Below are 23,179 nucleotides of genomic sequence, written 5' to 3'. Positions count from 1 at the left end.
GGAGCCACTTTGCCAGAGTCACCCCTAGCTAGGAGTATGATGTGTGCTGGTTGCTTTCAGGTGGCAGCTGGTTCGCACCATTCAAGCCATGGGGAGTTCCTGGGGTCCCACATCTCAGGAAGGGCCTGGTGGGCAGGAGTCATGGCCACACTCAAGTCTCCCCCCAGGAGGCAGACAGAAAGACCAATAGCAGTAAGCTCAGTCCAAGATGGTTTTATATACATGGTTTATTCCTTCTGACCCCGATGTTGCAACACCAGCCTCATTCACCCTCCCAGCATGGAGCTACCCACCGCCCCTTCTCTTGGGGGGACCTCCTCTCACGGGGCACTGTCTCCAGAGGTGGGGTGGGGAGAAAAGGGGGAGCCTTAGCACAAAGTGGCTCCCCTGTGGCCTCAGCCCCCCAGAGAGGGGAGAGAGGAGGAAGGAGGAAGGCAGCACAGAACTGGGGTTCAAATACTCAAGAAGCTATGGAATAGAAGACAAAATAACACACGCTCTGGGGAAGGGGGGCAGGGAGGAACCAAGGTAGATCCTGCCCCCCAGCAGGGGCACAGCACCCCCAGGATCCAGGAGGTGAGGGGCGGGGCTGGAGAGAGAAGAATTTGGGGGAGGGAGGAGCCCAAGGATGGTCCCACCTTGACCTGGACGGTAGGCACAGGGCAAGTAAGACCCCCGGGGCCCCTGAACTTGGCAGTGGAGGCCTACAGCTTGGTCAGGTCCAGTTTCAGCTTGTAGGGCGGGGGGCTGTCTGCATAGGCGTGCGACGGGGGAGGGTACAGGGACCACTCTGGCTCCACCATATAACCCTTGTGCTGCTCCAGAGTCAGGGGCTGTAGGGGAAAGAAGAGAGAGAGAGGGCCATGAGTCCCCACCCTGGCAAGGCTCCTTCCCACCCCAAATCTCAGGTTGCCCCTACTAAGGGTGGGAGTCATTCCTCTCGTTTCATGAGAGTGAAGAAACTTGCCTAATGTCACATAGCAAGTCAGGGGTCCCTGTCTCCATGGGAAAGGGGTGGCCCCATCCAGATGTGGAACAGTTTTCTTCCCCTCTTTGCCCGTGGGCCCTGCCCACCTGGAACTTAAGGTGCTGGCCAGGCGCAGTCACCAGGGTGGAGCAGCTCAGCCACAGCATCACCAGCACGGACAGGAAGAGGCAGCAGGCCAGGATCCAGCGAGGAAGCCCCGAGCGCCTGCCCCGCCCAGCAGGCATGTTCAGGGGCCGCGGTGGGACCAGACAGCCTCCTCCCTCAGGCCCCACCCCGCCACCATCCCCAGGGTTCTGCCACCCACCGGGACATGCAGCTGAGGAAGTCATTGTCCTGCAGCTCATCGGACTCCACCTTTGCCTTGCTGCTGGTCTTGACTCGAATCTTGGCCTTCCTTACCTTGTCCAAGGGGCCTACAGGGTCTGAGAGAACAAGTCACTTTCAGTAGCCTCCAGGTCTTAGCCAAGAGGTGACAGCAGCCATGGAGAGTGAACAGGGGGCCAGGACCTGAGGCAATGGGCCATGGGGTCTTGGAATAAATCAGAACGCTGAAAGATGGACCATGGAACCCAGGGAGATGGACCATGGAACTCTGGGAGATAGACCATGGAACCCAGGGAGATGGACCATAGAACTCAGGGAGATGGATCATGGAACTCTGGGAGATAGACCATGGAACCCAGGGAGATGGACCATGGAACCCAGAGAGATGGACCATGGAACTCTGGGAGACGGATCATGGAACTCAGGGAGGAAGACCACGGAACCCTGGGAGATGCGCCATGGAACACAGGGAGAGGGACCATGGAACCCTGGGAGAAGGACCATGGAACCCTGGGAGAGGGACCATGGAACCCTGGGAGATGGACCATGGAACCCTGGGAGATGGACCATGGAACTCTGGGAGATGGACCATGGAACCCAGGGAGATAGACCATGGAACCCAGAGAGATGGACCATGGAACCCAGAGAGATGGACCATGGAACTCAGGGAGGAAGACCACGGAACCCTGGGAGATGGACCATGGAACCCTGGAAGAGGGACCATTGAACTCTGGAAGATGGACCATGGAACTCAGGGAGAGGGACCATGGAACCCTGGGAGAGGGACCATGGAACCCTGGGAGAGGGACCATGGAATTCTGGGATAGGGACCATGGAACTCAGGGAGAGGGACCATGGAACCCTGGGAAAGGGACCATGAAACTCTGGGAGAGGGACCATGGAACTCTGGGAGACGGACTACAGAACTCAGGGAGATGGTCCATGAAACTAAGGGAAGTGGACCATGGAACTCTGGGAGAGGGACCAGGGAACCCTGGGAGAGGGACCATAGAACTCAAGGAGATGGACTATGGAACCCTGGGAGAGGGACCATAGAACTCAGGGAGATGGACCAAGGAACCCAGGGAGATGGATCAAGGAACCCCAGGAACTGAGGAAATGGAAATACCAATCCTCAAGGGTTCATTTGCCAGGAGAACCCCTTGTGACAGGGGAGCCACCTTTGGAAGGAACACTGGTCTAGGTTTGAACCTTACCAACATGCACCTCCAAAGCCTCAGGGTGGGATCCCCGCCAGGTCACCTCCACTCGCTGCAGACGGGCTCCCTCATGCCCCAGGCTCTCTACCACAGGCTGGGTCTGGGCCAGGAACAAGACAGCACAGAGAAGCCCTTTAGAAAGGCACCACCTTGACCCTAGCAGGCACCTCTCTGGGCCCCACGTAGGTTACGTTATCCCATGCCAAGCTGGTACCTAGTTCCACTGGGGACAGAGAGGACACAGCTGCAGGCTGTGATATCAGGGATAATGTTCCCTGCTATTGTGGGATCCTGATTTGTCTTGACCCCATCCTCCAACACCTAAGATAGGGACGTGATTCAGGACTAGCCAATAAAATCACAGGGACTGGCTGAGAGGTCATCACATGACTCAACCAGGGCCAAACAACTTAGTTAAAACCTGAGAGGTTGTAATCTAGAGCCGTAGGCATCCACCTTGCTGTGAGGAGGGACATGTTTGACTGAGAATGAAGCTGCTGAAGAGGACAGCAGAACCCAGGGGTGGAGAGAGACACAGAACCCCTGGATCCAGCTGTGCTTGAAGCTCACTGACCTGTACACTGCACATCCCATGAGCCAAGAGCCAATTCATCCCACCTCCTTACCCTGACCACCCAGCCACTTCTCTGGTGTGGCCCCTGCCAGAGCCCTCACCTGGAACACCACCACCTTCCCATTGTCAGTCTGCAGGTAGTATGTCCAGGTGGAGGAGACGAAGCCCTGGGCCGAGTTGACAAGGTCATTGCAGAGGGTGGAAAACAAGTCCAGGAGCGAGAGGGCCCCACTCGGAGCTTCCAGGACCTTTCTCTGCCAAGGGGAGGCCCAAGGCACAGAAATGTCACCAATGTAGGGTGTTAAGTGGGAGGGGAGCTGGGAAAATTCACTGTGATCAAAATTCACTAAGCGGTTTGGGGCAACAGGGCTACATACTATGAACAGAGATCTCAGCACTGCATTGTCTGACTGACTGTGTGCCCTTGGGAAAGTGGATTGCCCTCTGAGTCCTACAATGGGAAATGATTCTCTTCCCTCAGGGATCTGCTATGAAATTTCAATTAAACAATAGCACAAGGGCTTCCCTGATAGCTCAGTTGGTAAGGAATCCGCCTGCAATGCAGGAGACCCTGGTTCAGTTCCTGAGTCGGGAAGATCTGCTGGAGAAGGGATAGGCTATCCACTCCAGTATTCCTGGGCTTCCCTTGTGTCTCAGCTGGTAAAGAATCTGCCTGCAATACAGGAGACCTGGGTTTGATCCCTGGATTGGGAAGATCCCCTGGAGAAGGGAAAGGCTACCCACTCCAGTATCCTGGCTTGGATAATTCCATGGACTGTACAGTCCCTGGGGTCACACAGACAAAAAAAGCACAAGTGCCTAATACATAGTAGCTGCTACGATTAAAAACGTTATCATCATCATTGTTCTTGTTTTAACAGCATCAGGAGAGAACATGGAATGGAAAGGAATGATGGTGTACAGGGCTTTCATGAACAGGGAAAGCCTGGGAAGGGTGCAGGAAAATGAGCGATGAGAGGAGAGAGCTTTCTCTGGAATCCCAGCCCAAGGGTTTCTGACTGGAATGAAGGATGTCCTGTGCCTCAGTTTCCCCTGGTGCAGCACTGTCTAGACTCACGGGGTACGATAAGTGTACAGTTATTATTTCTCCCTGGGGTGGGGAAGGAAGAGCTATGTGGGCTTGGGAGGCTCCTCGTCCCTACACTTCCGTTCTGACCACCTGTTCATCACAAGGACAGGGCTTAGACCAGGAGCTAACATGTAGGTGCTCAGAAGTCAGCTCTGAAGATGAGGGAGGTGAGGAGTGATCATAAGCCCTCGTGGCACTGGCTTTAAATGCCACCTCTGCACAGCCCTGGGTGACCTTGGCCAGTTGCTCCGTGGGCATGAAATGGGGATGACACTGTCTCAGGTGCCTCGGGTGGCACAAGAAATTTGGGACAGGCTGAAGTTAGGTCTGGAGCAGGACAAAAGCTTGCTAAATAATGTAAATGGTGGCAGTGTGGGTGGGAGAGGCGGCGGGGGCGGGGGAGGACTTCCCATGTCACAGAGATGACAATTGAGCCTTGAGATGTCATATGGCTTAATCCAGGACACCCAGGAGGCCCGGAATGGCATGGAGAGCCTGGGAGAGACTGGATATGAGTGCAGATTTGGGGAGGGTGGTAGAGGAGAGGCGGGACAGGCCTGGGGCCGCAGGTGGGAGGGCGCCCACCTTCTGCTCCAGCTCCGGCTCAGGCTCCGGCTCTGGGTTCTGACTCCAGCAGCCCTCGCTGCAAGCTTGCTGCTCTGTCTCCTTCACATAGGCCTCCACACAGGCTGCAGGGGCAGGAGGGGGTAACTGGGGGACAGTCCGTCCCAGACCACCTCTCCCTACCCTGGCCCACCCAGCCAGCACTCACCTGCTTCACACTCAGCCTGGGTGGCATTGGGCTTGGAGCTCCTGGCCACGAATCGGCAGATGGAGAAGAGGCGGCAGCCTCGCTCGCAAGCGCTGGTCAGGACGGCCCTGTCATACGCCTTCGCTCTCCTGGATTGAATGGGGTCCTCCCCCAGCTCCTCCTGGAAGCGAAGCTGCGGGCTCAGGCAGGGGGAGGGGCAGGAGGCGGCCAGCGGCGCAGGAAGGCCTTGGGGAGGTAGAAGACTTGATCCCCCCAAATCTTCTAGGGGGTTTGGGGTGAGGCTGATGAGGAGATTAAGAATACTAGTGGGGGCTGTTAGCTCCAAGGAGGAGAGGCGGGGGCTTGAGGGGAGTAAACAGTGGGTGCTGCTGGGTTTGGGTAATGGTTGAAAAACTGGAGAAGATGAAGGGCAATGATCCTCCCCTCACCCAAAAAAAAACCCTTCAAAGAGGAGGGGTTCTTGGGCCTGAAGAAGGAAGGGGAACTCAGAGGAGGTTCTGTCATCCTTCAGGCCTGGGAAAATTGGGATCTGACTGGGGGAGGGGTGGTCAGGATCGGGGTGGGACCTGGTAGCTCTAAGGGGGGTAGGGAAGAGGATGTGGAAGATGCTTGAGTAGAGGGGGAAAAGGGGACTGTCGGGCCTGAGGGAGGCGGGGGTTGGGCGCCCCCAAGGCCCTGGCCCAGCAGAGGGGAGCCAGAGCCCGCTGGGTAGCAATAGAGCCTCAGTCCCCTCCCGCCTCCGGCTTGGAGGGACTCCCGGAACCCCGAATTCATCGGAAGGACTGGCATCACTAACCACCACCCCCGTGTCAAAAGGACCCCACGGCCCCTCTCCCCGCGAGAGAAACATCCCCACCTTCATCGGAGGGACCCCTGATCTCTGCGCTCGCCCCCGTCGAAGGAACGCCAGCCCTTCCCCCACCAGAGGGGCCCACCATCATTGAAGAACCCCCTTCCTTGACCCCTTCCCCCTCCGAGGAACCCTGGCCTCCCGCTCCCAACGGAAGGAGCTGCATCCTCAACCCATCCCCCACTGGAGAGCTCTCAGGTCCTTCTGCTGGCGCTGCGCGCGCCTCACCTGAGCAAGCTGAGGTTTAGGGTAGCGGTCTCGGCACCGCAGCTGGCAGTTCTGCGTGTCCCCAAGCTGCAGGGCGAAGGGGTCGCGGACAGGCGGCGCGGGGGTGGCGGGCGGAGGCTGCAGCAGCAGCAGCAGCAGGAGCGGCATCAGCGCGACCGAATCCATGGCCAGGCCGAGCGCAAGGAGCGCGGGGGACGCCGGCTCCTGGCGGGCGCGGAGGATGCGGCGGCGGCGGGGACCGGGTCGCTGACGTCACCCGAGCGAGGCAGCCTGGGAAGGGGGGGTGGGGGATGCGGAGAACGGGCGGGGGCGCGGCGCTGCGGCACCGTTGGGATACCCGCAGGGCGAGGCAGGTGGATCGTGGCCCCTGCTGTCTGTCCCACGTCGGGATCCCATGACACCTCACTAGTATCCACAGACGAGGGGATCTCAGTCGTTGCTAGGGGCCAAAAGGAAACAAATAGGGTGATAGAGTGGAGGAGAGATCTACTCGCCTGGGGATCAGGGAAGGCCTCCCAGAGTAGGCGTTATTTCGAGCTGGCGACTCGAGGAGGCCGCCGAGGAACAGCGAGGTCCGGACGAGCTTGTTGGAAAAGGAAATAGGAGGGCGGTGGGGCTGGCTGGAACCCAGCCAGAGTGTGGGGATGGAGGGTCATGAGGGTCGCAGAACTGAGTTAGAGAAGCTTCATCTTTCTGAAGCTTCATCTCTTTTGATACCCAAATCAGAGAGCCGGTAATTTATGCGCAGTTTGGCTTCTGTAGGAAGCTCTCCAAGTCCCTCCAGGGTTCCCCTAGCCTCGCCTCTCTCTGGCCCAGCCCTGATCCGCAGACCTGGGGGTCTGGCCCCTGCTCTCCCAGACTGGGAGTCCTTCGACCTGGGTCTGAGTAGGAGGGGGCACAGACGGGGCGATGGGGTCCTGCTAAAATTTCTAATTCTTGTGGGAAAACATGGGACAAACAGCAATACTTATGGCTTTCATAACTGACGCACTTCAAGCTGACAAAGGGTAGCCCCGTGAATCTTGACCTAACTTGCTCTTCGCCGGGCATGGGGGTGAGGACGCCCGTCTAAGTTCGAGAACCTGCAAAAGCGGCACCCTCGCCCTCGCTGGTGTGCCCGGCGCGCAGGTGCCTGCCGCCCGCGCATCCTCCGTCCACTCTCTGCCCCAGCAGACTCGGCGGCAGCCACCCGGGGTCGGCGGGTCAGAGGGCGCCGCAGATTCCGGCCGAGGAGGAGGGGCCGGGGTGGGGGGGCTAGCGCACCCTCCCTCCCCCGGCCGGCCGCCGCGCTTTCATCTCCTCCGCCTCAGCCAGCCCCCACGTGGCTTAATCAGGCGCGGCTGTGCCTGGCGGACCCTGAACATCTGGATCCCCGGGCGGCCCCTCCCCCGCCCCGCCCCTCCCGGGCTAGGCCGCCGCGACCCTGCGGCGAGGGCCTCCAGCCTGCGGTTTGTGCGAGAGCCAGGGAACCCCGCGTTTAGCCCACCGCGCTCCAGGCCCGCGCCTTGGGGAACAGCCAACGGTTCTGACCAATACCTCCGTTTCACAGGTGGGAAACTTAGTCCCCAGGACCCCTCCGCAGAGCCAGGATTCAAGCCCACACATGTCAATTCCAGAGCCCCGCTCGCTGAAGCCTTCCACAATTACTGTTATTCATTCATTCCAAACAAAACACTTCCGCAGTATTTTCTTGCAACAACCCTATAAAGAAGAACTGGTAGCGTTATCCAATTTACAAATGAGGAAGCTGAGGATCAGATGGTCAAAGGGGGTCGGCCCAGGTGACAAGCGAAAGAAGCAAAGAGAGGTGGGCAGACCCCCGCCAAGACTGGGAGGTGGGGCGTCAGGGTAATCCGGCTTCAGAGGCGTCTCTTACGGCTCAACGGAAAGGAAGGACACCCGCGGCGTGTGTAAAGTAGAAGGGAAACTGAGGCTGGAGGAGTTGGGACGCTGGCCTAGGTCACGGCAGAGGAGTAAGAAGGTTTAATTGCCTCCTACTCACCCCCTTTTCCGCTGCAAAAGGCCGCCTGGGGCGGGAGCGGAAGGAGGACTTGACCCCGGCCCCCAGGTGAGCCCCCGCGCCCCTCCTGCCTTTCCCGGGGGAGCTGGTCCAGGTGAGGGGCGGGCGGGCCGGCGGGCGGCCGGGGTCGGGTTTCAGGAAATCCGCCGACATTCCTTCGGGGCTTAAGAGGGAAAGTTGACTCGGCGCCGCCCCTCGCCCCCCCTCCACTTCCTACCCCCCGGGGCGGCCCGGCCGGGGCGGCTAGCGGGGAGTCGCTGCGGCCGGCCTGGGCGTGAATCAGAGGCGGGCCAGGCGTCCGAGAAGCGGCGGCCGAGGTCAGGGCGGGCATCGGACAAGCACCCTTTGTCCCTTGCCGCCCTCGCCACGACCCCGCTGACCCCCACCCCCAAGCCGGGTACAGCCTGGGGAGTTAGCAGGGCACCATGGCGCCGGCGACTTGCTGACAGTGGGTGGGGGGAGGGGAAGAAGCACAGCTGTCACCCCCCGACATAGCTGGCGCCTCCTGGACCCGAGACATCGGAGGTTTTCCAGGGTGCAGAGGGCAGGGAACCCAGACCTCCCAGGCAGGGTGAACACCGGTCCTGATTTGGACATAGGCAGCTCTGCACTCCTGAGATCTCACTTCCAATGCCTATGGGGTCTGGGTTTATAAATTACATACTGCACAAAGCTTGGGACCCCGGAATCCAAGCTCCTCCAGCTGAACCTCCAGGGTGGAAATGATAAAGCCCCACCTTCTCCTGCATACAGGTCTGGAACTTGGGTTCTGCTGCTCTAAGCCCCCATCCAGGCTAAACCCTCACTGTCCCTGCTCCCTGGGAACACTGGCCTGGAACACAAGGCAGTTAATCCCATACTGAGGGGCCCTGACCATGTGGGTCTCAGCATGGGAAAGGCAGCTCTATGCCCTCCTCACTCCCTAGGGGACTCTGAAGGTGCTGTTACCACTGCCCATCCCCAGGGGCCCCTCAGTGCCCTGGAATTCGGCAGGGAGCTGGGCTGGAGGGTCTCCCCCAAGGTAATTCTTAAGTGCAAAGACTAAGGAGGAGCCCCTCCCCCTGGGGGCCCTCCCTTCATCCGCCACCTCAGTACATTCCCAGCCACCTTCGAGGACTTGGGTCAATATTTGCCAGAAGTTCCACCAGAGCTGGTTCCCCTTCCTGCACAGAGAGGCAGCGGGACTGATGAGGAAGGGGTTAAGCTGCCTGGAGAACCAAGGGCAGGGAAGGATGCACCTAGAGGTCAAATCACTTTCCTTAGAAAGTCAAAGGTATGAGGTTAAGGTCACCCTGAGGGCAGAGGGCATGCTCCAGGGAGGGACTGAGCCAACAGTGCATACCCTTCTACAGGTTAAGGACCAGAGAGGGGTGGCTACCAGGTTGGGTCACAGAGCAAATCTGGGGCCTGGCTGGGACCCAAGACAGCATGATTCACTGGGACTGAGTTTTCTTGCTACTCCAAGGGACTGAGAATTCTCCATCCTTTCTCTTTCTTTCTTTCTCCTTCTTCTTCTTCTTCTTTTTTTTTTTTTTGTAATATACTCTCACCTCCACTTCCATCCTTTCATTTCTGCTAACGTTCACTGAGCTCTTCTCCCGTGGACCTCCCTGGGTGCAGGCTCTCCGGATGCCCACAATGTAAAGAAAATGTCTCAAGAGAAGATGATGTTTGAAGAATTGTGTTACAAAGATAATTTTAAAAGAGGAAGGGGACAGAGAGTACCTGGAAAGGTTGGGGGGCCCCCTCTGAGAAAACTTGACCTGTGACCTGATGGAAAAGAAGGTGCTAACTGGGGGAAGAATTGGGGGGGAACTGCATCCCCGCAGAGGGGAACAGCAAACGTACAAGCCTCGGGGCTGGAGCAGCGTGAGGGAGAGGAAGAGGAGAGAGGAGAGAAGGAGTGGGGAGAGGGTGGCAGGACAGAGAAGACCTGCTTTGCTTCTTTTAAAAGCTCCTTCTTCCCAATGTACAAACAAGGGCAGGAGGGTTTACCCGGGAATCCTAGGAGGCTGGGCAGCAAGCATCCCAGATGGAGATGGTGGGGCCTGGACCCGGATGGGGTGGAGAAAAGAGGTCCGAACCTCAGAATGGGGATGCGTTTTGGAATCAGAGCCAACAGGATTTGCTGATGGATTGGACGTGGGAGATGAGCAAAGGAGAGAGTTGTCACGCGCACCTCCAGGTCTCTGGCCTGAGTACCTGAGTGGATGGGGGAGCTTTTTCCCGAGACTGGGAATGACTGGGGTGGGGGTGGGGAGGAGCAGAGATGGGGTGGAGGGATATTGAGATTTTTTTCTCCAGAAGCCTGAAGCCCTCCAGGTGGAAGTCAAACGTTGCTGAACCAAGGCTGTGGGGGAGGCTTGGGCTATATCCTGAAAACACAATTCCAGCCAAGAACAGCCACCTTCACTTAATTCTCTGGCAGGTGGGACTGTGGCCCCATTTTTCAGAGGTGGCACACTGAGACTCCAAAAGAATGTGCCCCAGTGCCAGGCACTGTCCTAAGTGTTTAGACCGTGGAGCCTTCTGCTACCTGACAGATTCCCACAGAAAGGCGTAGGCTGGCTAGGAGTCCCCCATGGTGCGCAGGAGGAAACTGAGGCAGAGGGGCCTGATTTTCCCCAGGAAATGATAGTGCACCATGCCAGGGCTCAACTCTCTCCTTCACAAACTCATCCAGCCCAGATTGGGCTTGCGGGGTGGGGGGCACACCCGGGAGTCCGGCCTTCAATCCTCTTTTTTGATAGTCTGAGGTCTGAGTTGGGGACCTCAGACTACTTACTTAGCAGGGGTGGTGGAGGGGCAGCCTTAGCCAAACGAGGCGGGAACTCCTGAGCCCTCCTCAAACACTTTTACCCCCTTGGCTAGTTAGGGACCTGGAGGGAGGGTCCAGGTCTCTAAGGGAGCCCCTGAAGGGGGAGATAGAGCCCTTCTTCTCTGAGGGCACATGGCTGTGGGCGGGGCTGCGACTCCAACGATTGGGCAGGAGGCAGCCCCGGAACTCTCATTTCAAGCTCCCCCCTCCACTGGGGCCTTGGAGTCCAGGAGCCCTTTTATCGTGGGCGCCCGAATCGGGTGAGGACCGAGAGAAGGAGGGTGAAGCAGCGGGGCCGGGAGGGGTCCCGAAAGCCAAGCAGTGGCCAAAAATAATAACACGGAGAAGGATCCCTGCGCAAAATAAAGGAAGACAAACTATGCGTCGCTCGGGGCAGCCGGCGTTACCTGGAGTCGGCGGGCGGCGGCCGCCCCAGCGATTACTCACTGCGTGGCGCACCCCACCCGCGGGCCGCTGAGCGGATTTTTCCGTGGGGGGGGGTGTTAGCGAGTCGGGGGAGGGCCTGCTTACCGCTCTCCTCCTGGGGGATCCCTCCTGCCCGCACACGGGACCCGCGCAGGCCCCCGTCTCCTTTCCCACGGGGCCCATTTCTCCCCCTCTTGCCCACGCGAGAACTCCCTTCTGAGGCCCCCGGGCGCCCCCACAGAATCCCGGCTCGGACCCGCCCGAGGGGGACAGCTGAGCCTGGGCGAGGTCCGGGGACTCCAAGCCTTGCAGTTTTTGCTCCGTCTTCCCTCCAGCAAAGCCTGGGGCCGAGGCTGCGCGCGCGGAGCACCAGAAGAGGCGGGATGAAATGGGAGGGGGAGCGCTGGGCCAAAACCTGTGGGACCCGCGCGCCGAGGGCGTGGGGCGGGACGGAGGGCGACTCTTAGGCCCTCGGGGAGGAAAGGGGCTGGAGATGCGAGCAGGCGGGGCTCAGGGACCGCTCAGTGGGGGGGGGGGGGCGGGGCCAGAGCTGGGGTGGGGGCCGAGACGGAGGATGGGGGGGGAGGAGCGGACCAGGGCTAGGGGTTGCAGGCGACGCTGAAGGGACACACGGCTGAGGGCTGGGTGCGAGGAAGTGGGCGGGGGGTATGGAAACGCGATTGGGGGCCGCCAGGTCCCAGACTGGGGGTAGGGAGCCTGGAGCTGGCAGGGTCGGAAAGGGAGGTCCCAGGTCGGTAAGGGTAGAGTTGGGGGGTTTGGGGCCGCGGGAAAAACGGCGCGTGCGGTGCGCGGCGGGGCGGAGGCCGGACGGGTGGGGCTCGCGGTGCCCTCCGGCGGGCGGGCGGGCGGGCGGCGGGGAGGCCGGTGCGGGGCCCGCCGCCCCCCCGGGGCCGGGCCGGGGGCGGGGCCGGGCGGGGCCAGCGGCGTATTAGCGCCTTGTCAATTCGGCTGCTCAGACTTGCTCTGGCCTCCGCGCCCGCGCCCAGCGACGTGCGGGCTGCTTGGCCCGCGCCCTCCTGCGCCCGGCCTGCGCCCCGCGCCCCTCGCCGCCTCCCGCCGCGCGCCCCCGGCAGCGCCGGCCCCATGCCCGCCGGCCGCCCGGGCCCCGCCGCCCAATCCGCGCGGCGGCCGCCGCCGCCGCTGCCCCTGCTGCTGCTCTGCGTCCTCGGGGCGCCGCGAGCGGGATCAGGAGCCGGTGAGTACACGGCGCCGTGCTCCCTCCTTCCCGCCTGGGCCGAGAGCGTGCGCCCCGGGGGCAACCGCGGGGGGGAGGGGGCGCGGGCGCCACCTGGATGGCCCGGGAACAAAGGAAGGCGCCCCCGGAGCGGCCCTCGGGGCGCCCTCACCTGTGGGGCGCACGGCGCCGAAGTTCCCTGGCCCGAGGGTCCGGCTTCCGCTACCGAGGCCTTCTTACCTGGGCTGCCCTGTGGAGGACGCCCGACTCGGCCCCAGGGGGTCGAGGAGCCGCGGCCTGGGACCCTCTGCACGGCCGGACGCGGGGGGCGCACGCGACAGCGTCTGCTGACTTGGAGTCGCGGAGACTGCGGGTCACCGCACCCGGGCGGGGGCGCACGCAGTAGGCGCGCTGGGTGCCGGCCCTGAGCGGGGCCCCCCCGGGTGGAGGGATGAGCCCCGTGAGGAAGGCGGGGCGGGAGGGGGCCGCTCTGGCCGCCTGGCGCGCGGCCCGGGGTCCCCGGGGACGCGCCTCTCCGCGGGCCGGCGCCGCGGCCCTCCCCCGGCGGGACCCTGCGCGCGGGGCTCTACGGAGTCCCCGCCACCGGCGGCGTTTAGAACAGTTCCCGGCCACGCTGCGCCGGACTAGGAGACTCCAGCGAGAGAAATCTTTGTGAGAGAGTGGGTGAGAGGGAGAGGGAGCGGGAGCCAGCGAGTCCGGGCACCGTGGGCCCAGCCTGGGTGTGTGTGTGGGGGGCAGTCACCGGGAGCCCCCAACCCCTGCAGGCCGAGAGACCCCCACCCTGTTGGGAGCTCCTGGCCTCCGGCACTCTCCGGTCCCCCACCCGATGCACACCCTGGCCAGGACACCGTCTCCACATCCCGACCCACTCTGGGACACACCCAGAGACACACAAAGACTCACACTGGCTTGTGGCCCATCACCCTCGCCCTCGGATGCGTGCACACTGCATCCCAGATGCACATTCTCACACCATCGGGGCGCGCACACACACATTCCATCCCTGACACACACACATTCATGGTCACACACTCTTTCCAAGGGGGAGGCGACACAGGGCACACACGAAGGCACAGCCTGCCCTGGATGTTCACGGTCACCCCGAGGGCCCCATGCAGGCTCGCAAGTCGACCAGGAGGAGCACGTCCCTCTCCCCTGGTGGACCTACACTGCACAGAGCTGTTGGCAGGCTCCCTGCGGTGCTCCTCCAGAAGGCTCAGGGTCCCGTGCCCTGGGGGCACTTGCTGAAAGCCTAGCATGCCCAAGGCTCCTGGACAGGTGAGGGGCTGCCCCAAGGCCCTCCTCGGATTCCTGACAGCTCTGCCAGGCAGTGGGCAGCACTCGTGAATGCCACCTTTAGTGGCAGGCTTTGTTTTCCATCCAGCAGAGCAACAAGCAAAGGTGGTGGTGGGATTGTTGTGCGTGTGTTTTTTTCCTTTAAGGGGGAAGAAATTAAATAAAAGATTCTCACACCTCAGCAATATGTTTCTACTTACGGTGTGTCTTAGCACCTGACCAGCAGGCGAGCAGGTCGTAAAGTGTCTGCAGGTACCAGCAGGACAGGAGATGGGGACCCCAGGATGGAGGCCACCCTCCTGCCTTGCTTGCAGAGAATCTCACACTTTTCGCTTTTAAAACACATGGTGTTCCTTTTTAATAACGGCAGTGGCTCCAGATTGGGAAGGGGGAGAGGAAAAAACTTTTAAAGGCCCCAGCTCTGCGGGAAAGGGCGGGGAGGCAGGGAGCATGGGATGGGGGTGGGGGTGGGGTGGGGTGGGGGGTGCTGTCCAAAAGCCTAGCCCAGGGATCTGCTTGGGGAGCCTTCTAGGAAGCCCCCAAACTAGGCCAGGCACCACCCCCCCCAACCTCAGTGGACTGTCCCCAGCTGCTTTGCCGGGGCTGGAATGTATGCATCCCAGTTCTGCTGAATGCCTTGGCGCTTTGTTCGTGGAGGACTGGAGAGAGTGCACCAGCCAGCCAGGACCCCAGAGCCGGGAGGGGCCCTGATCCCAACAGCTCCTCTGCACTTCAGTGTGTTGGGCCCTCTCGACATCATGAGCTCATCGCATTCATCTCCCCAGCAGGTAGAATGGATTTTCCTCCCATTTTACGGAGGAGGAAACAGAACAGGAGAAAGCAAGCCAATTGCCCAGGTGCTCCAGCTGAGATGGGCACCCACATCCTCAGGAGAAGGCCTCCCTGTGACCTTTCCTGCTGGAGCTTGGGTTGGGGGACCGGCCTGTCCAAGCCCGCCTGGCCTTGCCCTCTCGCCCCGTCCCCCGCCCAGCCCCGGGAGGGCAGCTGCAGCTGCTGGCAGGCAGGCCACACCAGCCCAGGCCAGGCGGGTGGGGCCGAGGGGCATTGCCCCCGCCTCCAGCCAGGACCCCCAGAGCGCCCCCTTCCTGCCCTGGCTGTGGTGGTGGGTGGGGGACGGGAGGGGCGGGACCCACCCCTGAGGGTTGAGGATGGGCCTGGGGTCTGGGCAGGCCTGGCCGTGCCTCCCACCCTGCTGGGGGGGCCCAGGCAGGAAGCGGTGGGTGGGCCGGGGCAGAGACGCTGGCACGCCCGAGTTCATGCCTAAGGAATTCCGAATTAGCGGGCGGCTGGCTGCCTGGGACCTCCGGGGCGGCCCCCTGGCCCCCCGCCCCCAGCCACCCCCGCCTCCTCAGCTCTGGCCCGCTCAGCCGGCTCCTTCGCACGGACGCTGAGACCTCCAGCGAGCCCTGGGCCAAGCCCCAAATGCAACTGCGATCCCAGGCTCTAGCAAGACATGGCCCTCCAAGCCAAGTTTGCCCGGGAAAGTCATCAGGGCCGGCCTCGGAACTGCGTCCACCCCATCTCACCCATGTGGGGCAGTGGGGAGCCAGCACAGGGCAGCTGCTGGGGGCCAGCACAGGGCAGCCGCTGGAATGTAGGAGGCCTACAGGGGGACTGGGATTGCCCTGTCCTTGGCTGCCAGGGAAGCTGGTCTGCCCCCCGCCCCTCTGTCCCCTCTGAAGTCCCCTGTTACAGCTGCCTGGTGATCCTTTTAAAACACAAATCCCTCCCCTGCTCAACTCTGGAAGAACTCCTCTCTGAAGGTCTGGCCCCTGCTGACCTCATTTCCTACCACCTGTACCCTGGGATCTTTGCACTTGCTGCTCCACTGTCTGAACACCCTCTTCTATATATTGTCATGGCTACTTCTTTCATTTCATGCACTTCCCTGGTGGCTCAGACAGTAAAGAATCTGCCTGCAATGCAGGAGACCCGGGTTTGATCCCTGGGTCAGGAAGATCCCCTGGAGAAGGGGATGGCAGCCCACTCCAATGTTCTTTCCTGGAGAATCCCATGGACAGAGGAGCCTGGCGGGCTGCAGTCCATGGGGTCACAAAGAGTCAGACATGACTGAGCGACTAACACTTTCATTTTATTCACATGTCAGGTCAAATGCCACCTCCCCAGACAGGCCTCTTGGGTCAATTAGCTGCCACCATTGATTCGTGCTTTATTTTCTCCCTTGTTTGTTCTTTTAGATACTTGTGCTTTTTCCTGCTGCTCCCTGGGCTTCCCTGGTGGCTCAGAGGTTAAAGCGTCTGCCTGGACTGTGGGAGACCCGGGTTTGATCCCTGGATCGGGAAGATCCCCTGGAGAAGGAAATGGCAACCCACTCCAGTACTCTTGCCTGAAGAATCCCATGGAGGGAGGAACCTGGTGGGCTACAGTCCATGGGGTCGCAAAGAGTCGGACACAACTGAGCGACTTCACGTTCCTTGGACTCAAGTCCCACAAGAGCATGAATGTTGAGTGTCTTGGTGACCATTGTGCCCTCAGATCCTGACGCATTGTAGGTGCTCCTTGAATTAGTGAGTGAACAAATGAATCCTTACAACCACTCTTGTTGGAGAGAGAGCTTCTCAAAGACTCAGAGACGTAAAGAAACTGGGTCAACTTCCAGAGTGAGCTGAGGGCATTCGAAACCAGGTCAGCCTGGCTTAAAAGTCCCACAGAGTTGTCCTTAAAATTTTCACTCTTCTCAAACAACCCCATGTGGTGAATACCATGATGCCCATTTCCCAGATGGGGAGACTGAGGCTTAGAACGACATCTAGGACTTGAACTGGGCACCCTACTCCCTGTTCTGTGCCTTGATTTCCTCCTGGATAAAGACAGTTTCCTTTTAGATTCTAATCTTCAGAAGGAGAAGCCATGGGCTGCCCCAGTGGCAGTCGGGAAGAAAGGCATCAACCATGGCCTCCCCGAGGTTCCTGTGCTCAGAACCCAGTTCACACACACCCCAGTTTAGGAAGTCACTCACTTCCCATCTGATCTTTCCAATGGCCCTGAGGACTGTGAGCTTTCTTGTTCCCATTTTGCAGATTAGGAAAACTGAGTTGAGGGGGAGGATGATGACAATGGCCAGATCTTTGGGATGAGGGTTGGGAGCATAGAGCTTGCCACAGCCACCTTCAGTTCTGGTGGCGGTGCAGAGCAGAACTTTAGAGACATGGATACAGGTTTAGTGTGCCTGTCTTCTATTTGGTGACCATAGGCAAGGGCCTTGATCTCTCAGAGCCTTGTTTTTTTCCATCCATAAAATCAGCAGGATTCTAGTAGGGCACCTCTTTTTGGAAGTGCTTTCCTCCCCCTAGAGACATCTACTATGTGTGAGGTTCTGAGGGATATCAAAGAAGGAACACACAAATCTGTTATTTCTAATTGCCAAAAAATAAAATGAAGTTTAAAAGAAAAAAAAGAAAAAGCAGAGTGCAGTGGTTGTCAGAAGTGTGTGCAAAGTAGGAGTTCCTTGGATCTGAATGAGGTTTGTCACCGATCAGAAAAAGCCCTGAGCAAGTCAATAAGGAACTGGCTTGGAAGGACTGAATTGTGGAATCAGACAGTCCTGGGGCTGAATCTCAGCTTTGCCACCAACCTTAGGTTGGTCATTTGACCTGACTGAGCCTCAGTTTCCTTCTCTGTAAAATGGGCGGCAATCATAAACAGCTCCTTTGCAGGACTGCCATGAGCCTTGGAGGTCCTAGGCTGGTGGAAGGCCCAGGGCAGCTCCATCCCAGCCCTGACAGGTGTTCCTCTCTGACCCCAGACACGGCTGTGATCAGTCCCCAGGACCCCACGCTCCTCATCGGCTCCTCCCTGCAGGCCACGTGCTCGGTGCATGGGGACACCCCAGGGGCCACCGCCGAGGGCCTCTACTGGACCCTCAACGGACGCCGCCTGCCCCCTGAGCTCTCCCGAATGCTCAACGCCTCTACTATGACCCTCGCCCTGGCCAACCTCAATGGATCCAGGCAGCAGTCAGGGGACAACCTTGTGTGCCACGCCCGCGATGGCAGCATCCTGGCCGGCTCCTGCCTCTATGTTGGCCGTAAGTGGACACCCAGGGGCAGATCTTGGGGGTAGCATCTCCCTCTGGAGAGGGGTGTGAATCATGGGCCCTCTAGTCTTGGCCTGAACAGTGGGTATACTGGCACAAGTTGAGGGGCATGGGCCCCCCGGGTGGGCATGAGATCCTGGAGGCGCCCATACACCATTCTCAAGAGAGTTATGCAGGTGGCACTGCCCACGTCCACTCTGTCCATCCTCCTTCTGCTCCAAGGGTGGGGGGCCCCCGTTGGCAGCCAACAAGTCCCCCTTCCACCTGTCCGTGGCCAGCCCAGACCTCAGCCCCCATACCCGCTCCCCCAGTACCCCCAGAGAAACCCTTCAACATCAGCTGCTGGTCCAGGAACATGAAAGACCTGACATGCCGCTGGACGCCGGGGGCCCACGGGGAAACCTTCCTCCACACCAACTACTCCCTCAAGTACAAGCTGAGGTTGGTGGTGGCCCTTGGGTGACATGTCCCAGCCCAGCTCTGTGGCCTGGGCCACCCTCTCTGAGCTCTGGGGTCCTGTCTGCACTTCTGGGCTGGGCTGGGGAGGCCTGGGGGCCCCTCACGTGTCCTCCTCCCCGCCTGTCCCTGCAGGTGGTACGGGCAGGACAACACGTGTGAGGAGTACCACACGGTGGGACCTCATTCCTGCCACATCCCCAAGGACCTGGCTCTCTTCACGCCCTATGAGATCTGGGTGGAGGCCACGAACAGGCTGGGCTCAGCCCGCTCTGACGTGCTGACGCTGGACATTCTGGATGTGGGTGAGCCCCGCCCCCTACAGAGGCCAGCGTGGCCCACCTGCAACCCTCACCTCCAGGCCTCCCCCCACCCCACCGCCTGCAAAGGCCCAGCCACGGCTGCAGCTCAGCTGAGGTCTCAGGGACCAGGCTGGTTGGGGATGGGAGGAGCGAGGCATCCACCCACTGGTCCCCAGCCCCCTGCAGCAACCAGGATACCCCTACTCTGCGGAGAACACCTGGCCTGGCTGCCTCCCCCATCAGCAGCCCAGGTGTGCGGGGAGAGGGCCCAGGGGAGCTGGGAGGGGGCGCCCAGGTCGGGAGGCGCCCCAGGAAGCCGCAGCCTGGAGCTGAGAGGGGGTGCAGGCAGGAGGCAGGAAGTGGATGATCCGCGAGCAGAATTGGGCCTAATCTAATTAGGGTGTTTCTCAGCCCCGAGCAGGCCTGTGCCTTAACTCTTTCAGCCCCTCACCAAGGCCTCAGGGGAAGAGGCCAGCCCTCCTGCGGCCCAAAGGACTCCCTGAAGGATCCCTGGAAGGCTTGCAGCAAGTCCCTCCTCTTGCTTCCCACTTTATTTCCTCAAATCCTGAAGGGGCTGTGGGCATGTCCCAGTTGTCCCTTGCACCTTGCTGAAGTCGGAAGGAGCAGGAGGTAGGCAGTGGAGGGGTGTGTCAAGGGGAGCTTCCCAGGGCTCTGGCAGCCTAAGGGCCCCCTGCACTCCTGGGCATAATAATAATAATATCATCATCCAGGCAGGGTCTGCTTTTTACATAGTTCCCTGAAGATAGGATTATGTTTCTCCTGTCACAGATAATTGTGGTGATAACAGCTAACATTAATTGAGCGCTTCTGGGTGCTGAGTGTTACCCGAATATTATCTAATATAATCCACCCGTCCCAAGTCGGGGGAGGGAGAATAGAAGCAGGTGCCATCTAAGCCGCGTGCTCTGGTACTTGGACCCAGAGGGTGCCAGCCAGGTCCAAAGAGATCCCGGTGACGAAGGCCTGCCCTGCCCCCTAGTGACCACCGACCCCCCGCCGGACGTGCACGTGAGCCGCGTCGGGGGCCTGGAGGACCAGCTGAGCGTGCGCTGGGTTTCACCGCCTGCTCTCAAGGACTTCCTCTTCCAAGCCAAGTACCAGATCCGCTACCGAGTGGAGGACAGCGTGGACTGGAAGGTGCCTGCCCCGCCCCTCCCCGGCCGGCTCCTCCCTCCTCCCATCCCCTGCCGCGCTGCCCCCGCCTCTGACCCTGCGCTGGCCGCCCAGGTGGTGGACGATGTGAGCAACCAGACCTCCTGCCGCCTGGCAGGCCTGAAGCCGGGCACCGTCTACTTCGTGCAAGTGCGCTGCAACCCCTTCGGCATCTACGGCTCCAAGAAGGCCGGGATCTGGAGCGAATGGAGCCACCCCACTGCTGCCTCCACCCCCCGAAGTGGTGAGCACCCCAGCGGGGCTGGGTGAGCCTGGGACCAGCTCCAAAACGGCTGGAGCCTCTGTTTCCTTATTTCCTTCGGGAGAGTCCAGGTCTCAAACTCTTGGTCCTGTGGTTGGGGGGAGGGGGGCAATTGTGGCCCTTGAATCTATTTTCTTAGCCTGTCATTTGGGGGCGGGGGGAAGTTTGAACCACTTGCAGACTTTTAAAAACAGTCACAATAGTCTAGATTCCCTAGAAAAAGTTGTCTGTAAGAGGACAGAGTTACTCCACAGCCCTCCTCGGCAGAGGCTGCCCTCAAGTCATGGCCCTTGCTCTTTTGGTTGCGTCATCCCCACTTGGCCCCTTGCATCCACATGGACCCCTTCCCTAGCCCCTAGGGGCAAGTGAACTTGAGACCCTTGCTTCTCTAAGACCGTGGGCTGCCAACTCTCCCTACAACAGGCTTTGGTTTCCCCTTCAGATCAAGGTAGGGGGATGAGATGATCAGACGCCTGGGTCTGATTCCCTTTGCCATCTTCTCTCCTCTGTGAAATGGTATGAAATTTTGCTTGGTACTTCTGGCCTCAGCTTTCCCATCTGGAAAGTGGGGATCACAGTCATGCCTGCCTCAGGCTATTATGAGGGCTAGATGAGAGAGAACCCACAGAAAGTGCCCTCATGGTGGGTGCCACCCAAGTGTTTGCAAGTAATAGTTACTGAGGCTCCTTATCGCCTGCTCCTGCCATGGTTTCACCCAAGGGAGGCCCCCTTTTCTCAGACGAGGACCCCAAGCCCCCAAGAGGTGCACCCAGCCCCCCAAAGTTACACAAGGATCTGAACGCAGTTCCCTCGAAGTCCAGGCTCACGCTCTTGGAATGATGGGGAAACCAAGGCCCAGAGAGGGTCCCAGAGTCAGGGAGTGGCAGAGCAAGGCTCCAACTAGTTCCCCAGCCCCCATCCGGGGCCCCTCCAGGTTCAGGGGTGGGCGGGAACTAGCACAGCCAGGAGGGGCTTGAGCCTTGGCCCCTGCTCGTGCCCAGCACCTGCGATTCTTGCACGGGAGCCAGCAGGCGGCTGCGTCCGCTGGGGAGGCTGGGGGAGGCCAGGGGAGGCCGCCAGGGGCAGTGGGGGCCGGGGCTGTGCCAGGGCCTGTCAGCGGGTCCCCGGCATTATTTATGACGTGAGGCCGATGTCCTTATCCGCCGGCCCGCTCAGGCTGCTCAGGGCTGGCTGCGGCTGGCGGCTGGATGGACAGGCCGGCCTCCCACCTGGCCCTCCTGGCCCACTCCCCATCCATCCGGCTGTACTCTCAGGCCTGTCCTGGGGACTGTCCCTCCCCTCAGAGTCACTTCGAATTGTCTACCTCCTTTCATCTGTCGCTCACTCTCTTTCCCTGTGTCTGTCTTTCTGCCTTTTTTGGTTTCTGCGTCCCTACATCCCCAGTGTCTCTGTCCCTTCCTGTTCTGGCTCCCTCTCCATCTCTCCACCCTCTGCACCTCCTTGGCTGCCCCCCGTGGCTTTCGCTCCCCCTGTATCTGTCTCTCTTTGCCTCCATCTCTTAACGTCTGCCTTGGTCTCTCCAGCTTTCTCATCAGCGTCTCTCTCTCCTTTCCCCTGCCTCCTGCTCCGGCTTATCCCTCTGGCCCTGGCCCTGCTCCTCACTCCCCCGCTTTCACACACACCTGGCTCAGGGTGCCTGGAGATGTGGAGGAGGAACCCCTTCCTCCCCCTGCCCCCTGTCTCCTCGGGGGCGCAGCTGGGCTGCAGTGCTGGGCCGGGCCGTGGGGCGGACCGGGTCGCGCTGAAACAGGGACGGGCGCGGGGCGGGGTCCCCGAGGAGAACGCGGTCCTGCCGCGCGAGGGAACCTCCCTCTCCTGCCCGCGCGCGCCCTCTGCTGGCCGCGCCCTGACGCTGCCGCTCCGCCCCCATTAGAGCGCCCGGGCCCGGGCGGCGGGGCTTGCGAGCCGCGGGGCGGCGAGCCGAGCTCGGGGCCGGTGCGGCGCGAGCTCAAGCAGTTTCTGGGCTGGCTCAAGAAGCACGCTTACTGCTCGAACCTCAGCTTCCGCCTCTATGACCAGTGGCGAGCCTGGATGCAAAAGTCACATAAGACCCGCAACCAGGTAGGAAAATGGGACCCCTGGGAGAGGGGTGGAGGGGTGGGGCCGGGTGGGGGTAAAGGGGATGGGAGGTAGGCCCACAGCCCTCAGACACTGCCTCCTTCCTTCCAAGCACAGGACGAGGGGATCCTGTCCTCGGGCAGACGGGGCGCGGCGAGAGGTAAGGGGGACCCCAGGTGGGTGGGCAGGCCAGGAGTCAAGAGCCCTCCTGGTGACCACAGGCCGTGGGCCCTCCATCCTCAGCCTTAGAGTTGCTGAGGTACAAGTCTTTCCTCCAGCATTTATTTATCAGCATTTACCTAACACCTACTGTGTGCCTGACCCTGTGGCCTTTAGCCAAGTAAGAACACCCGGAACCCTTCAAAGTGTCCAGAGGGAATATCATTCTCAGGAATGAATGCACATAGCCACCTGCGGAGCATGTATGAGCACCTACTGCATACTGGCCCTGTGCCACGTGTGTTCTCTGCAGGACAACCCATGGGATGGATAGATATTACTCCTCAGATAGGAAAACCAGGGCCCAGAGAGGGGCAGCAGCCTACCGAGGGCAGCTGGCTGAAAGTGGTGGGCCCAGGACCTGGGCCTCATTTGCTCTGTGGTCCTGGCCCCTCCCAGGCTTCTTGCTAAGCCTGGCTTTCCCTCTGCCTGCAGGTCCTGCCAGATAAGCTCTAGAGGCTGGGGCTGCCCTCCCTGCTGCATGGAGATCCAGGGGCCACCCCAGACTGGGGGCCATCTCTGTACCCTCCCCTCAGGGTGCGCTAGCCCTGTCAGCAGCAGCGGGGGCGAGTACTCCGAGCTCTGAGGGCCACAACAGCTCTGGCCTCCATGTGAGGTGCACCCCAGTGGGGGGTGTGTGTGTGTGAAGGGGGGCTTTGCTTCCCAGAATGCTTGCAAGAGCTGAGTGTGAAGAAGGGTTATTACTCCCCCTACCCAGAACCCCCTCCAAGGAATCTTTTTAAATAAACATAACTATTTAGGTGCCCTGATTGTGAAGGTGAGTTCGG

At 60.4% G+C, this 23,179-nt stretch overlaps 2 protein-coding genes across 5 annotated transcripts; one reads left to right on the top strand and one right to left on the bottom strand.

The window, feature by feature from the left end:
* Positions 1–215: 215 nt before the first annotated feature.
* TMEM59L (transmembrane protein 59 like) lies at positions 216–12,861 on the bottom strand. 3 transcript variants are annotated; one of them, XM_014478966.2, is made up of 9 exons: positions 12,746–12,861; positions 6,047–6,485; positions 4,969–5,128; positions 4,782–4,885; positions 3,208–3,273; positions 2,530–2,632; positions 1,293–1,410; positions 1,075–1,192; positions 216–833 (listed from the first exon to the last, which is right to left on the bottom strand). In XM_014478966.2, the coding sequence occupies exons 2-9, from the start codon at positions 6,209–6,211 to the stop codon at positions 705–707; spliced, it is 963 nt and encodes a 320-aa protein (XP_014334452.1). In that variant the 5' UTR covers positions 6,212–6,485; positions 12,746–12,861; the 3' UTR covers positions 216–704. The 3 variants fall into 3 exon arrangements, with proteins under 3 accessions (XP_014334452.1, XP_005898369.1, XP_014334453.1); XM_005898307.3 differs by having other exon boundaries at positions 3,208–3,360; positions 12,746–12,858; XM_014478967.2 differs by lacking the exon at positions 3,208–3,273 and having other exon boundaries at positions 12,746–12,859.
* CRLF1 (cytokine receptor like factor 1) lies at positions 12,288–23,159 on the top strand. Of its 2 annotated transcripts, none has more exons than XM_070373350.1 (9): positions 12,288–12,526; positions 17,610–17,891; positions 18,212–18,341; positions 18,492–18,661; positions 19,659–19,816; positions 19,907–20,075; positions 21,988–22,175; positions 22,290–22,332; positions 22,827–23,159. In XM_070373350.1, exons 1-9 carry the CDS (start codon positions 12,415–12,417, stop codon positions 22,838–22,840), a joined length of 1,266 nt encoding a protein of 421 aa, XP_070229451.1. In that variant the 5' UTR covers positions 12,288–12,414; the 3' UTR covers positions 22,841–23,159. The 2 variants fall into 2 exon arrangements, with proteins under 2 accessions (XP_070229451.1, XP_070229450.1); XM_070373349.1 differs by having other exon boundaries at positions 22,285–22,332.
* The last annotated feature ends 20 nt before the right edge of the window (positions 23,160–23,179 follow it).

The sequence above is a fragment of the Bos mutus genome, chromosome 7, assembly GCF_027580195.1.
Source record: "Bos mutus isolate GX-2022 chromosome 7, NWIPB_WYAK_1.1, whole genome shotgun sequence".
Classification (NCBI taxonomy): domain Eukaryota; kingdom Metazoa; phylum Chordata; class Mammalia; order Artiodactyla; family Bovidae; genus Bos; species Bos mutus.
This window is presented reverse-complemented; position numbering and strand designations above follow the sequence as displayed.

What these genes read in the sequence shown, in the direction of transcription:
- TMEM59L (XM_005898307.3), bottom strand. Translation starts at nt 6,211, where the DNA reads ATGGATTCGGTCGCGCTGATGCCGCTCCTGCTGCTGCTGCTGCTGCAG. An exon ending in CCAGGCTGAGTGTGAAGCAG is followed by an intron (nt 4,886 to 4,968) that starts GTGAGTGCTGGC and finishes CTGCCCCTGCAG; the next exon opens with CCTGTGTGGAGGCCTATGTG. An exon ending in GGAAGGTGGTGGTGTTCCAG is followed by an intron (nt 2,633 to 3,207) that starts GTGAGGGCTCTG and finishes TTCCTGGCCCAG; the next exon opens with ACCCAGCCTGTGGTAGAGAG.
- CRLF1 (XM_070373349.1), top strand. Translation starts at nt 12,415, where the DNA reads ATGCCCGCCGGCCGCCCGGGCCCCGCCGCCCAATCCGCGCGGCGGCCG. An exon ending in GCTGGACATTCTGGATGTGG is followed by an intron (nt 18,662 to 19,658) that starts GTGAGCCCCGCC and finishes CCTGCCCCCTAG; the next exon opens with TGACCACCGACCCCCCGCCG. An exon ending in CAGACGGGGCGCGGCGAGAG is followed by an intron (nt 22,333 to 22,826) that starts GTAAGGGGGACC and finishes CTCTGCCTGCAG; the next exon opens with GTCCTGCCAGATAAGCTCTA.